General features: G+C 40.5%; 1 protein-coding gene across 1 annotated transcript in view; it reads right to left on the bottom strand.

The window, feature by feature from the left end:
* PLCE1 (phospholipase C epsilon 1) overlaps positions 1-14,748 on the bottom strand; it is a 369,702-nt gene that overhangs the window by 68,079 nt on the left and 286,875 nt on the right. Inside the window, exons 8-11 of the mRNA XM_061402841.1 lie at positions 13,715-14,390; positions 5,586-5,753; positions 3,863-3,980; positions 3,123-3,279 (exon numbers count right to left, since the gene is read on the bottom strand). Of these exons, the coding sequence (XP_061258825.1) occupies positions 3,123-3,279; positions 3,863-3,980; positions 5,586-5,753; positions 13,715-14,390 (1,119 nt within the window). The remainder of the gene's footprint in view (positions 1-3,122; positions 3,280-3,862; positions 3,981-5,585; positions 5,754-13,714; positions 14,391-14,748) is intronic.

The following is a 14,748-nucleotide window of genomic DNA, read 5'->3' as shown; positions in this document are numbered from 1 at the left end:
GCAACGTGAACGGAACGATGGACAGCGAGTCACTGAAGTTTAGGCTCTTTTCTTTCTAAGCATTGCTTTAATTATTACACCTTTTCATTTCTCTCCAAATTCATCTATATTGCATCAGAGGAAATAAAACATTATATATTGAAACCACTTCATGTTTACAGCCTATTTAATAAGGGCACAAAGCTGAGTTAATATTCTTCTACAAATCAAAACAGGTCTTTGAAACCACAGGTCAATGAGAGGGGGAAAAAAACCATAAATTCAGTGGTTTTGAGGAAAAGTCATTTTAAAAAAGAGCCCCACATTGTGCAATTATAACTTATGGAAAATTATTCATGTGTTTTCATATATTTTAAACCATAGAAACACATTTAAGAAGAAAATCTTGAATGTATCAATGTCTTCCCTTTCTCCTTTCTTAACCAGTTTTTAGATGAAAACAAGGAAGGGTTTTTAATGCTAATGGAAAATGTGAATCACAAAAATATTAAGGGTGGAAAGAAGCCAACTCTTGCCTAGAATTATATTTGCACCTGCCAAGGCTGTATCTATTTAATATAAAAATATCAGTCATCTGGGTCAAAAATTCAGTCTAGCGCTTTCACAATATTTTTTTATTTCCTATGCTGGTTCCTTGAGAGGAGAGTATGAGAAATGTTTTGGCTGGTTTTTGGTCAAATCATCTTTTTTTTTTCATTTTTTGGTTTTGTCCTTAGTTTTTCATTTTTTAAATATTTCAAATATATAGGAAAATAGAGAGAATATTGTAATGAATAGCTAGCTTGACCTTGATCCTTTCAACAGTGTTTATTTATGGAAAATTATTTTGTGTTGACATCTGAAGGTCACCTCCATTAGTGGAAGAGTATTACAAATGGATAGATTTATGGTATTATACTTTGTAGGCCTGGGTTGTTGATTCCCCAGTACGGGGTGGGAAACAGAGGGGAGAGCTTGAAGAAGAGGACAAAGGTCTGATAACGAAGTGGTTTTTCATTTGAATTTAAACATGTATGTTTCATGCCTGTCTTCCTCTGGTTCCCCGACCAGCCACTGTCTGTAGGCACCCAACTCCCTCTAACTTTAGGAACCTCTATTCTTCTATTCGGTTCCTTCCTAGGGCTCAATCTTGCTTTCTTCTTGAAGAGTATTCAGGCTGACTTCTCTTCTCCCGCCTTGTCTTCTCTTACTGGGCCCACTGTCCTCCTATGGCAGGGTCCTCTGATTTTCCATCTGGCACGGTAGTCTCTCTGCTTTGACCTCTTTGAAAACATTTTCCTCGTTTACTTTGTCTTTCCTTTTCCTGCTTACGAGTGATTGAAATAAAGGGAAAGGCCACTTAACTGTAGTTATGTGGCTGTTTTATTTTCCCAGGATACTGGTTAGGCTGAAATATAATGCAAAGAATTCTGATTCTTTGTAGCTTTAATTTTGTTACAAACCTACAAACCTTGCAAAAGTGGTAAAAAGAGTTTTCAGGTACCTGTGACCCAGTTAAGCCATATGCAGAAATTACATTCATTATTCACACCGTGAAAGGATGCTTCCCTTTAAAAGAGGATTTACTGTAGGGTTTTTATCTATAGCAAGCTATCAAGAGAGAGAGAAAGAGAGAGGTACAGAGAGAGAGAGACCCAGAGAAAGAGAGAGGTACAGAGAGAGAGACCCAGAGAGACAGAGAGGCAAGGAAAGAGAAAAAGAGACATGGGGAGGAGGGAGATGTGGGGAGGAAGAGAAGGAGAAAAGAGGGGGTGATGCATGTGTTAAGTGTGTGTGTATAAAAATGTCTCTAAACCAGTACCTGTACAGACCCATTTCCTCCTCCCACTTCTCTGACAAAGTATAAAATGTCTTTTTTTTTTTTTTTAAATCATGGTTCTGTCTGGAATCTCAACATATCTTAAACTTTAGTATGGGGCTGAGGGAGATGGTATGGCATTCTGATTCCTCTGAAAGACTTTCATTTTAATATATTTTTTTAAGAGGGTGGCTGTTGTTTCAAATCTTTAATTGGCATGGACCTTAAAAAATTATTTACAATAATATCAGCTTTAGGATTATATCTAAACCTCTCCAACTGGTTGTAAGACATTCATTTCTCCAGACATGTACACCTTATACATGAGAAGAGTGTTAAATATATTTCACCCATTAGCAGAGGATCAAATTGCTTACATTAAAACATGTGTTCTTCATTTAGAGCAGTGCTATCCAATAGAACTTTCTGCAATGACAGAAATGGTCTTTATCTGCACTGTTTAGTACATACAGTAGCCAGCGGTCAGTGGTAGCCATGCAACACTTTTAATGTGGCTGGTGTGACTGAGGAACTGAATCTGAAATTTTATTTTAATTAAATTTGAATTTAAATAGCCAGCTCACTTTTTTTGTTTGCTTTGTTTTCTTGTGGCTGCTGTGCTGTGCTAAGTAATTTCAGTCATGTCTGACTCTGTGACCCTATGGACTGCAGCCTGCCAGGCTCCTCTGTCCATGGGATTCTCCAGGCAAGAATACTGGAGTGGGCTGCTGCACCCTCCTCCAAGGGATCTTCTTAACCCAGGGATCCTGTGGCTCCCACTATGTAGGCAGATTCTTTAGCGCTGCATCACTGGGGGAGTCCTTTCCTGTGGCTGGTGGCTGCTAGATCAGACAGTGAAGATTTAGAGACTGGCAGCTCAGGTTTTGTTACTGTTACTGGCCTTTGAAGGATTGCTTTGTCAAAAAAAATTAGAAGCCATTATAGTAAAGTGAGGAGCTTCCCTGGTGGCTCAGATGGTAAAGAATCTGCCAGCAAAGCAGAAGACCTGGGTTCAATCCCTGGGTTGGGAAGACCCCTGAAGAAGGAAATGGCTACCCACTCCAGTATTCTTGCCTGGAGAATTCCATGGACAGAGGAGCCTGATGGGCTACAGTCTATGGGGTCACAAAGTAGTGTGTATAGTAGTAATGTGAGAAAGTAGGAAAATGCAGTCAAGAAAATTAATAGCTTTTAAAATTGGGGGGTTTTCCATTTTAAAGTGATTGTTAGAGACCATCTTTCGACAGAGCGCTGGAGGAGGATGCCCTTCTACACAACCTGCATGGTGTAAAGGGCCCTTCTTTTTGTCATGTTAAGGCCCCACCTGGTTGGGCTCCTGTTGGAAGCAGGCAGCACAGGAGAGGACACTGGCCTGATGGGAGATGCTGTCCCGGCAGCCAAGGTAGGGGGCCCAGTCGTGGTCAAGGAGTGGGCTCTTCTGGAAGGGAGAGGGTTGGGAGGGTTCATGATGGCATTTGCCTCTGTGAGAGTGGAAGACAGAAAAGAGACAATGACTCTGATTATACTTTCCCCCAGAAATCAGATAGAAAAGATGCTTCCGAATGTCTGAGGAAATCAATCTATACAGGCAATTACTGTCTAAGAAGCATTAAAATATTCTGGTGAGTTCTCAATCCTGGCTACACATCAGAATCATCTGGGGAACTTGGTGCATAGATATCCTGGACTCACACAGACAGAGTCTGGATTGGTTGGGCTGGGGTGTGGCTAGAGCATGCAGAGAGTCTTTAAAAAGCTCTAATATCCAGCCAGGAGGTAAGAATCACTGGTCTAATCCAGTGATTTGATCGTATCTTTCAAATCTAATATTCCTTGTCAATAAGGGCAAGTTAACTAGTTAGTATTTTCTTCTAAGTACAACTTACGGTTGCAAACTTGTGTTTGCAGAAATACCTTTTGGGTTCCATCGTTCAGTTAAAAACAAAGGTAAGTATATTTAATAAGAGTTTAGTTAAGAAGGCCTGTGATACTTAAATCTCAGTTTAAAACCAAATGCACGTTTTCCCATTTACAAAACCCTTAGGTATGAAGATGCCGCTTTACCTGATTCTTCTTGTTCATTGACATCTTGAGGATCAGAGCCACTCCGGCTCCGGCTCTCTTTGTGTGTTCTGGCCTTGCGGGTGGCCATCTCATCATCCGTCACCTCTCCACTCTCACCCTGGGAACAGAAGACTCACCGTGCTTATCTTTCCCATCACTGCCTAGCTCAGGTAGGTCTCTATTTTTTCACTGATCCACCATCAGTCCCACCGCCCCCTGGTGAAACCAGTAAAGACCTATGTGAAGGCTGACCAAGTGTTCCCTGTTCTGTTTATCCCGTGTGTTCTTCATGATAATGCAGCACTCCTTGGGGGAAAGGGTGACATGAGAAGGCATGAGGTCCCTGGAGTCTGTGCAGAGACAGAATTATGAAGCAGATAAGGTTCAACCTAGGCATCAACAGCCTCCCAAGTGCAAAGAGGGAACCTTCTCCCAGTTAACCATGAAGAAAATGTATTGCACTATAGTGATAATATAAATAATGTAATATATAATATAGAGCAATATATTATATATATATATATCATGCTATAAAACAAAACACAAAATTTACCATCTTAACCATTTTTAATGCTTCCCTTGTGGCTCAGATGGTAAAGAAGCTGCCTGCAATCTGGGAGACCTGGGTTCAATCCCTCGGTCAGGAAGAATCCCTGGAGAAGGAACTGGCAACCCATTCCAGTACTCTTGCCTGGAAAATCCCATGGACAGAGGAGTCTGGCAGGCTACAGTCCATGGGTTTGCAAAGAGTCAGATACAACTGAGCAACTAACACACACATGATCATTTTTAAGTCTACCATAGAGAAAGTAGTGCTAACTATTTGTATCTTGTTGTGCAAGACATTTCTAGAACTTTCTCACTTTTGCAAAACTGATACTCTATACTCATTAAACAACTCCCCCTTTCCCCTTCACCTTAGTCCCTGGCAACCACCATTCTATTTTCTGTTTCTAAGAGTTGGACCACTCTAGGTATCTCATACCTGTAACTGGAATCATGCAGTATTTGTCCTTTTGTGACTGACTTCTTTCACGTAGGATAATGTCCTCAAGGTCATCCACGTTGACCTTGACACATGACACATGACAGGATTTCCCTCTTTTTATCCCCATTGTATGTACATGTTACCTTTTCTTTATCCTTCATTGGCGGATGGACACTTGCTTCTCTTGTTAATATATTTTAAATTGAGGTCTAGCCTTTTGACGCTCCAAGACCTTCCTAATATGATCCTTGTTCCTTACTATCCTTTCTTTGCCCACCATAGAGCCCATGCTCCAACCTGAAACCTGAACTCAGGGCCCCCTGTGCCAGACAGACGTTCCCCTGCACTGTCTGCCTGGTGAATCCTATATGTCCTTTAAGACCCACCTCTCACCTTCTCTGTGGAGCCATCCCTGCCTAACTCCCAGTCTTCTATTTTCCCTCTCTCTACTCCCACAGCACTTTGCAGACAGCGTGACAATGACTCTTACTCAGATCTCACTGTTTGTTAGCATCTCTGTGTCCCTCTGTGGACCCTGACTTTTTGCTGGTGATGACTCAGTTCCTAGTACTGGGCTTGGCATCCAGTGGGCACTTGGTAAGCTCTTGTATTTTATTTGTTTTACATCTCACCCTGTCCCCAATCCAAATGACCTAAAATAGTTTATGGTTATGTAGATTATACAGTGGTCCCAGATGACTGGGTTGGATGCTTAATAAACAAGTAACACTCTACCCTCATAAGGATTTTCTTCTTTTTCTTGGTGTTGCTTATACTCAAGGTGTTGGGCTTCTCAGCGCTCTTTGCTGATGTCCCAGGGCTGGGGTTTCGAGTACTCCATCGTCTGCCACCAAACAGCTCTACAGCTTGAGCCAAAGTTGGGCCTTCATATCGTCCATCCTCCTGTAAAAGAGACACACTGTGAACCCATGAGGGAAGAATGAGTAAAGGGGGAGTAAATGTATCAAAGGCTTTCAGGAAATTCCCAGAGGCAGAGGAGCACAGGCTGTCACCAAAGAATAATGATCTGGCCACCCAAGTGGCTCTGTTTTCTAACTGTCCAGACTCTCTGTTGGGGACTTAATCAAGTCCTCTGTGGTCCTGGTCACATCCAGCTGAGTTCCAGTGTTGTGCTTTATCACATCCTGCGGAGTTCCAGTGTTGTGCTTTAATACAGCCACGTTCAATTGGGATTAACAAAAAAAATTCCCTTTCCACTTCCATAAGTTATGTTTCAGCATTATCACTGCAGGCAAATTCATTAAGATGTACTTCGTAAATCTGGGCTTTGAAGGACTTGGAGGGTGTATATGTGTGTATGACTCTATTGAAGTAAAATAAAGTTCTATTTGTTATTTAATCACTCTAGCTATATTTTCACCTAGCTTGATGCTTGGGACAGTCTGACTTGAAGTCAGAGTAGGTGGAGTACATGAAATTCATTTTGAAGGGCTTGGAGGCACCTCAAGTAGTTGAGCTGCCATTTTCCTCAGTGACTGGTATCCAAGGACACAGAGCCCAGGGGACTCATATTATGATGCCTTGAGCAGTGAAAATATGCTCAGTGGGCATATGATGGCTTACAATAGCTGCTTCTTGAAAGGCAGCTCTGTGTTACATGCACTGAGTATCAGAAGGGATTGAGTAATTAAACAGAGTTCAACAATTCTCCTTATAAGTCAGCAAAGTTAATAAAACTACAAAAAGTCACATATGAATTAAAGACAATATTGATATTTCACAAGTTGTAGAAAAAACATCTTTTAAATCTATTTCTATTTACTATCTTTACTTTCCATAAGCTTTTAATGTTAGTCCTCCTTTGCAAATGCTAAGAAGTGCTTATAAATAGATTTTGGCTTTGTTGTAGATAACATGCAAATAATAAAGTGACTTTTTGCGTGAGCGTGTATGCATGGGTGTGTGTGTTTGCTCCTTCATGTCTGTGCTTGTTTTTAATGTTCAATGACTATCTGATTTGATGACTTGAGTTGTGACCTCCTACTTCCTGAATCCCGTTATGGATCCCAGGATGCTTAGTGAATTGGATACTTGGTGATCTTTTGAATGATATGTGATGAAACCTTTTGGTGACCTTCTGTCCTGAATATCTGTGATTTATGCCTGTCTGTGGGTCATTTTCTTTTCTTTAACCATACACAATTTTACTTTATCTCTTGTCCCTGGATACAGTCTTGGTCCATCAATCAATGGGGAACATCCTCCCTTGACCAATGGTTGGTATAGGACCCAAATAAGCCAATCAAACTCACCATCCCTGACATGTACACACTACTATATTTAAAATGAATAATAATTGACAAGGTCCTATAGTACAGCTCAGTGTTATGAGGCAGCCTGAATGGGAGGGGAGTTTGGGAGAGGATGGATACATGTATATGTATGGCTGAGTCCCTTCACTGTTTGCCTGAAACTGTCACAACACTGCTTGCTAATTGGCTATATCCCAATACAAAATAAAAAGTTAAAAAAACCTCCACCCCTGGAAACTGAATCTTGAATGGAGTGATACAAAGAATGACAACGGCTGGAGATGACCCCACCTGGTGCAGACCTGCTGGAGAGAGCTCCTGCTAACAAGTCACCAAACTGACTGCAAAGTGACGCAGTTTCATAAACTGATTTTTAACTACCTTATTGCATAATACACTCTGATTACAAAAAAATCCTGTAAAATTTTATCTATGGGTTTTAACTAATACATCTTTAAACATTAAACCTAATGCTTAAACAGAGTAGACCACTTCATTAAAATTTAAAAGCTCTTCTCTGCAAAAGACACGGTCAAGAATGTTTGAAGACAAGCCACAGGCTGGGAGAAAATATTTGAGAAGAAACGTCTGATAAAAAGGTCTGTTATCCAAAATGTACAAAAAATTTTTTTTTAACTCAACAATAAGAAAACAAACGACTCAATCAAAAAATAGGTCAAAGAATTTGACAGACACCTCACCAAAGTATATACACAGATGGCAAATAAGCATATGAAAAGATGTTCCACATCATATGTCATCAGGGAAATGTGAAATAAGACAACGAGATACAACTGCACACCTATTAGAATGGCCAAAATTGAGAACACTGACAACACCAAATGCTGGTGAGGATGCAGAGCAATAGAGACTCTCATTTGTTGCTGGTGGGAATAAAAAATGGTACAGCCACTTTAGAAGTCAGTTTCTTACAAAACTAAACACACTTTTACTGTATGATTCAGCAGTCACACTCCTTGATATTTACCCAATTGAGTTGGAAACGTGTGTCTATACCAAAACCTGAACACGGATATTTATACTTGCTTCATTCATAACTGCCAAAACTTGGAAGCAACCAAGAAATCCTTGTCGGTGAATGAATAAATAAACTGCGGTTCACTAAGACAATGAAATTTCATTCAGTAATAAAAAGAAATGAATTATCGAGCTGCAAGCAGACATGGGGGAAAACTTAAATGCATATTACTAAGTGAAAAAAAACAATCTGAGAAGTCTACATATTCTATGATTCCAACTATATAACAGCTGGAAAAGACAAAACTAAGGAGACAATGAAAAGATCAGCGGTTGCAGGGGACTAGGAGAGGGTGGGATGGAGTGGGAGCAAGACGAACAGGCAGAGCGCACAGGATATTTAGGGCAGCAAAAACGCTCCATATGGTATTGTAGTGATGGGTATATGTCAATATATTATATTTGTACAAGCCCATAGAATGTATAGTACCAAGAGTGAACTCTAAGGTAAACTATGGACTTTGGAAAATTACAACATGTTAACATAGGTTCATCCTTTGTAAAAGGATGTGTCAAGGCTATGGTTTTTCCAGTAGTCATGTATGGATGTGCGAGTTGGACTATAAAGAAAGCTGAGTGCCGAAGAATTGATGCTTTCAAACTGTGGTATTGGAGAAGACTCTTGAGAGTCCCTTGGACTGCAAGGAGATCCAACCAGTCAATCCTAAAGGAAATCAGTCCTGAGCATTCATTGGAAGGACTGATGCTGAAGCTGAAACTCCAATACTTTGGCCAAACTCCAATACTTTCACTGATGTGAAGAACTGACTCCTTGGAAAAGACCCTGATGCTGGGAAAGATTGAACGTGGGAGGAGAAAGGGACGACAGAGAATGGGATGGTTGGATGGCATCACTGACTCAATGGACATGAGATTGAGTAAACTCTGGCAGTTAGTGATGGACAGGGAGGCCTGGCGTGCTGCAGTCCATGGGGTCGCAAAGAGTTGGACACGACTGAGTGACTGAACTGAACTGAACTGATCCTTTGTAAAAAATGTACCATTCTTGTTAGTGATGTTGATAATGGGGGAGCTATGTATGTGTGGGGAAAGAAGGTTTATGGGAAATCTCTGTACTTTCCTTTCAATTTTATAATAAACCTAAAAATGCTCTAAAAAATAAAATCTTTAATAAAATTTAATAGACCCATTACCATGTACATATAAAAGAATCAGCCTCTACTGCTTTGGTTTTTCTAAATTCAGAACATCTTAACATGGGCCAAGCTTTATTATTAATGGAAATATTTTAGGCCTATAAAAGGCAGGATGCCTTTGTTTAATCTTTAAAGGAGATCTTCTGGGAACTAAAATGTACTTTGAATCTTCCTTTTGTTTTATACAAAACAATAAACTTGTTTGGGATGGATGAAAGATGTACCTCCTATTTTCAATTTGGGCTATAGCAAGTGAAGGTACATTCTCAGTTTTAGAAAACGGTTCATGTGAACATTGAGCATTAGGAAATTGATTCCTTAAAAAATATGCATGTACTTTTGGGACTTCCCTGGTGGTCCAGTGGTTAAGACTCCACACTCCCATCGCGGAGGGTCTGGGTCCAGGCCCTGGTCAGGGAATTAGATCCCACATACTGTAACTAAGATTTTGCATGCCCAAGACTAAGGATCCAGCATGCAGCAACAAAGATCTAAGATCCTGAGTGCCACAACTAAGATCCATGGAGCTAAATAAATACATATTTTTTTTTAAATACATATACTTTTAACTTGGCATATCTTTGCATATGATACCTTAAAGACTCTTAAAACAATCTAACTCTTTAAATAGATGCCCCACTTTTTCCTTGGAGATAGCCAGAATCTGTTTCTGTTGCTTACAAATGAAACATGTAAAATATCATGTAGGAAACGAGTTGCCAGTCCAGGTTCGATGCACGATGCTGGATGCTTGGGGCTGGTGCACAGGGTTCGGGATGGGGAACACATGTATACCTGTGGTGGATTCATTTTGATATTTGGCAAAACTAATACAATTATGTAAAGTTTAAAAATAAAATAAAATTAGAAAAAAAAAAAAAAAAGAAATTTACTGATAATCCTGTGTATAACCTCCTTGGCTTCGCAGAGATCTTTCCAAATATATGAGTTCTCAAGCTTGCCCATAACTTTGAGGCAAAGCTCACGATACCAACCTTTCTTCCACATCCCATATCAAATTTCCGCACAGTTTGCTTTTTAAAAATTTCTTGTATTCCTAGGCTTTGTTACAAATATCACTATTGGGAATTCCCTGGTGGTCTAGGGGTTAAGAATTGTTAAGAATCTGTCTTTCAATGCAGAGGACTCAGGTTCAAGCCCTGGTCAGGGAACTAAGATCCCACATGCCTTGGGGGAGCTAAGTCCATGCCACAGCTACTGAGCTCACAGGCTCCAGAGCTCGTGCTTGGAAATAAGAGAAGCCCAAACAAAGACTCAGAGCAGAGCCCCCCAAAAACCAAACAAACAAAAACAAAAGTCACTATTTTTTCTTGTCTTTTGCTTTATCTCTTGCTACTATTTCCATTAGCTTAGTTTATATTCACTAGCACTAAAATACCTGTATTTGAAAGTAACGGTGCAAACATTCATCATACAAGAGGACTCAGATGTTAGGAAGATTATTTTCTATATAAGCTCTTCCTAAATTGGGGATAAAGAAATATTCTTATACGGCTGTTGGCAGAAATTTGGAAGAAATCAAGACCTTCCATCCGTTTCTTTAGTTTATAGATATGTTTAAATTTTTCTTTTGTACTTTGGGACTTCTGAGAGCTTTAAATGTGCTAAGCTGTATTATAAATCAGCCAGGGGGCATTTAGAATGATGCCTATTTGACTTTTTGTTCTCCAAGTGCCAAATTAGCATCTTTTTAATATTCCCTGATACAATTTGGGAACTGATCTCTATGATGGAAAAATGAGTAGTCCGTTGACCTTTTTCACTTAAAAAAAAAAGAAAGAAATCTTGAGTGTCTAAGACTGTTGTCTGTCTTAGGCAGCTGGTGTAGTACATTGTTTTGAGGAGGAATGCCATCTATGTTTTCAGAAGTGACTGAGGTATATGGAGACTTTTAGCCCTTACACTGTGACAGCTTGGTTCCTCACAAGGGTGGAAGGATGGGGGTGAAGAGAAACGGAGGGATATAGCTGTGGTTACAACTGCATAAGACCAAGTCAACTCCAAGTCACTTCCTCTGTCTCAGCTCCAGCAGCACCTCTTCTTATCCATTGTTTGTGGTCTCATCTGGTGCCTCCTTCAGCATAAACTGAAGGTTGCCAGGGTAAATGAGAACCTTTGTGATGCATGTTAATTGCTCAGTTGTATCCGACTCTTTGCGACCCCATGGACTGTAGTCCCCCAGGCTCCTCTACTGGAGTGGATAGCCATGCCCTTCTCCAGTGGATCTTCCTGACCCATTGATCAGTCGGGTCTCCTGCATTGCAGGCAGATTCTTTACCATCTGAGCCACAGTACAGTACTGTGAACTTAGCAATGAGAAACTAAGGAGACTTTACATGTTAATTCAGTTACTTTGTAAGATTGGGAAGGAAACAAATGGAGCAAATAAACCACTTAGGTTTTGTGACAGTGACTGTAATTGAGCCCAAAGACTTTGGTTCACGACCAGACTGAATGCATTTTTAACGACTGTAGAAGGCTGAGGAATGACTGTAATTGAAAACCAATATTCATAATAGCTCCTTCGTTCCTTGGAGACCTTCGTTCCAAGCAGCTGGCACCACTGAGAGCTCCCTGTGGAGTAGACAGGAAGCAAGCATTTTGGTTTCCATTTTATTTCAAAAAATATTTATTTATTTAGCTGTGCCGGGTCTTAGTTGCATCATGTGGGATCTTTAGTTGTGGAATGTGGGATCTATCCCTGACCAGGGATAGAACCTGGGCCCCCTGTATCGGGAACAAGGCATCTTCGCCACTGGACCACCAGAGAGGTCCCTTGGTTTCCATTTTAGATGAGTTAACTAAAACTGGCTTTGTGCAGTGCAGCATAATCATGTATATAGGCCTATGTGCTTATTAATTTATTAAGTTCTTCAGGATATGATCTCTACTCATTAAGTACTGTATGGATGTGGAGAAAGGGGAAACATATGTGACTCTACTAACATATGTGACTCTACTAACATTCCAGAGCAGAAAGTGTTTTAAATTGTCAGAAACATGTTAGAACTATGAAAAGTACATGAAAATCAATCCTTTGAGTAATTTAAGTCACAGTGGTATTTGTTCTGTGACACTAGAAAAGATCATTTCTCCCCCATAAGATAGAAAAGGGCTTCCCTTGTGGCTCAGCTGGTAAAGAATCTGCCTGCAATGTGGGAGACCTAGGTTCGATCCCTGGGCTGGGAAGATCCCCTGGAGAAGGGAAAGGCTACCCACTCCAGTATTCTAGCCTAGAGAATTCTATGGACTGTATAGTCCATGGGGTCTCAAAGAGTTGGACACAACTGAGCTACTTTCACTCACTCAAGACACAAGAACATAGCAAAGAAAAACTGAATACTCTGTACAACTCATTTGACAATCCTACCAATAGTGTCACCTTGTAGTGGGGTTTATGACTCGATTTCCAAGCAATCTCTTCCCTCCTTCCTCCATAAGCATGTGGCTCTAGTTACACCTGTGTCTCTTCTCACCACCTCATCTAACCCAGTCCTGGTGGACCTTTGGCTGGAGTGTCAAAGTACCTGATGCGTGTGTGTGTGTTCAGTTGCTCAGTCGTGTCTGACTTTTTGTGACCCCACGGATTATACAGCATGCCAGGTTCCTCTGTCCGTGAAATTGTCCAGGCAAATATTGGAGTGGGTTGCCATTTCCTTCTCTGGGGATCTTCCAGGGATCCTGATACTTTAGGGTTAACAAAATACTCACTCAGTTTAAGCTGTCTCCTAAGGGCTGTTGCCACTATGAATAAGGTTTGGAAGAACTCTAGTTATGACTATCTCACATTTGGGAACGTTTCTTTTAAACTTACAAGTTCAACAGTTTGGCAGCAATACACAGTAAATTAAATAACTCTCCGAGAGTCACAGAGCACATTAGAAGATGAAATAGGATTTCAGTTTCCAAAGTGAAGATTTCCAACACATCAGCTAGTCCCTAATTAGTATAAAAGCATTCAGATTACAACGTTTTCCATTTTCACTTTAAGTGAAAATGCTTATATTAACTTGTTTCTTTCCAGATGTGAGAAGTCACTATTTTCATACAAAATAATAATAGGACCTACTTTGAGCCAGACACAATGCTTTATATGTATGAATTTAGATTATGGCTTTACACATATTAACTCAGTTAAGCTTCACAATTATCCTTTGGACAATATGAATAATATCATTATTTTTCTCACTTTATAGATAAGAAACTAAGGCACAGAGAGGTTAAGTAAAAGCTGTTCAACATCACTCAGGCAGAAAGTTGACAAAGCTGGGAAAATGAGCCTTGGTGGTCTAGTTTTCCAGTGTATTTTCACAAGATAAATCTGGAGAATTATACTACCGAGGAGACAGGGAAGGCTGCATCCCTTTCCCCTTACCTGGTAGAGGCTGACGTACTGTTTCCGCAGCCAATGCTGTCTTTGGTCAGGGAACTTCCTCATCTTCCTCACAGCTCTCGTGAGCTCCAACAATCCACTGAAGAGCATTTTAGCTGTGTGCTTTGGCGCCACAAAGTGCAGTAATCTATTGTCCGTGGTCTGCAGCCCGTAGAGCAGTGTCACACCAGTCTCTGAGAGAGACATGTTACTCAGTTTGTTCTGAACACACACAGTGTGTATATCAATGTTAGGGTGTCCCATGTACACAGCCTTTGCTGAAAACAGATCCAAGATCCCCTCCACCAGGCCACTTAATCCAGCATTGCCCAATAACGGGAATTTGCCAGGCTCAGACGTGTTACTGAGCACACCAAGTTTTGCTTTAGCACTGGCTGGGGAAGCAGTGGTGGGTTTTATCCAGGTCAAGGTGCTATTGTCAGGCTGAAGCTGGAGGAAGCAGCGGGCAGAGAGGTGCGTGTCCTGATCATAGTGGATGACCGTGGCCCCCTGCAACAGGAACTGGTGCACATCGGCTTGGATGGACAGCACATACCATGGGATGAGCTCTGTCCCATGGTCAAAGGCTTTCTGTGGCTCCTCCGATCCATGAGAGTCCCACTCTTTGGGCTGCTCAAAGATGTCATTTTCAGAATCCAACAAATCTCCGATTATAAACCTGATAGAAAGAGTTACAAATTTGATCTGTCTTATAATCAGAAGGACAACAAAAATCTTTCACTGACGCTGGACATCATTTTAAATTTCATTATAAATTCAAATTAGCATAGGAAATATAAAATGCTAAAAGTCATAGAGTGATTTTATATAGTGGTATTCTGAAACCTTATATTTAACAACATGTCTGACCATAGGCTTTGAGGCCCCATGGACTGTAACCCTCCAGGCTCCTCTGTCCATGCAATTTTCCAAGCAAGAGTACTGGAGCAGGTTGAATAAAGGAACTACTATATAATTGTATTTTTAATATAAACAACAACAATCTTCATTATTTATTAGTCTTTCCTCTTGTGTTA

This window comes from Bos javanicus, chromosome 26, assembly GCF_032452875.1.
Source record: "Bos javanicus breed banteng chromosome 26, ARS-OSU_banteng_1.0, whole genome shotgun sequence".
NCBI classification, from domain to species: Eukaryota; Metazoa; Chordata; class Mammalia; order Artiodactyla; family Bovidae; genus Bos; species Bos javanicus.
Note: the sequence above shows the minus strand (reverse complement) of the source record. Positions and strands in the feature narration are given on the sequence as shown.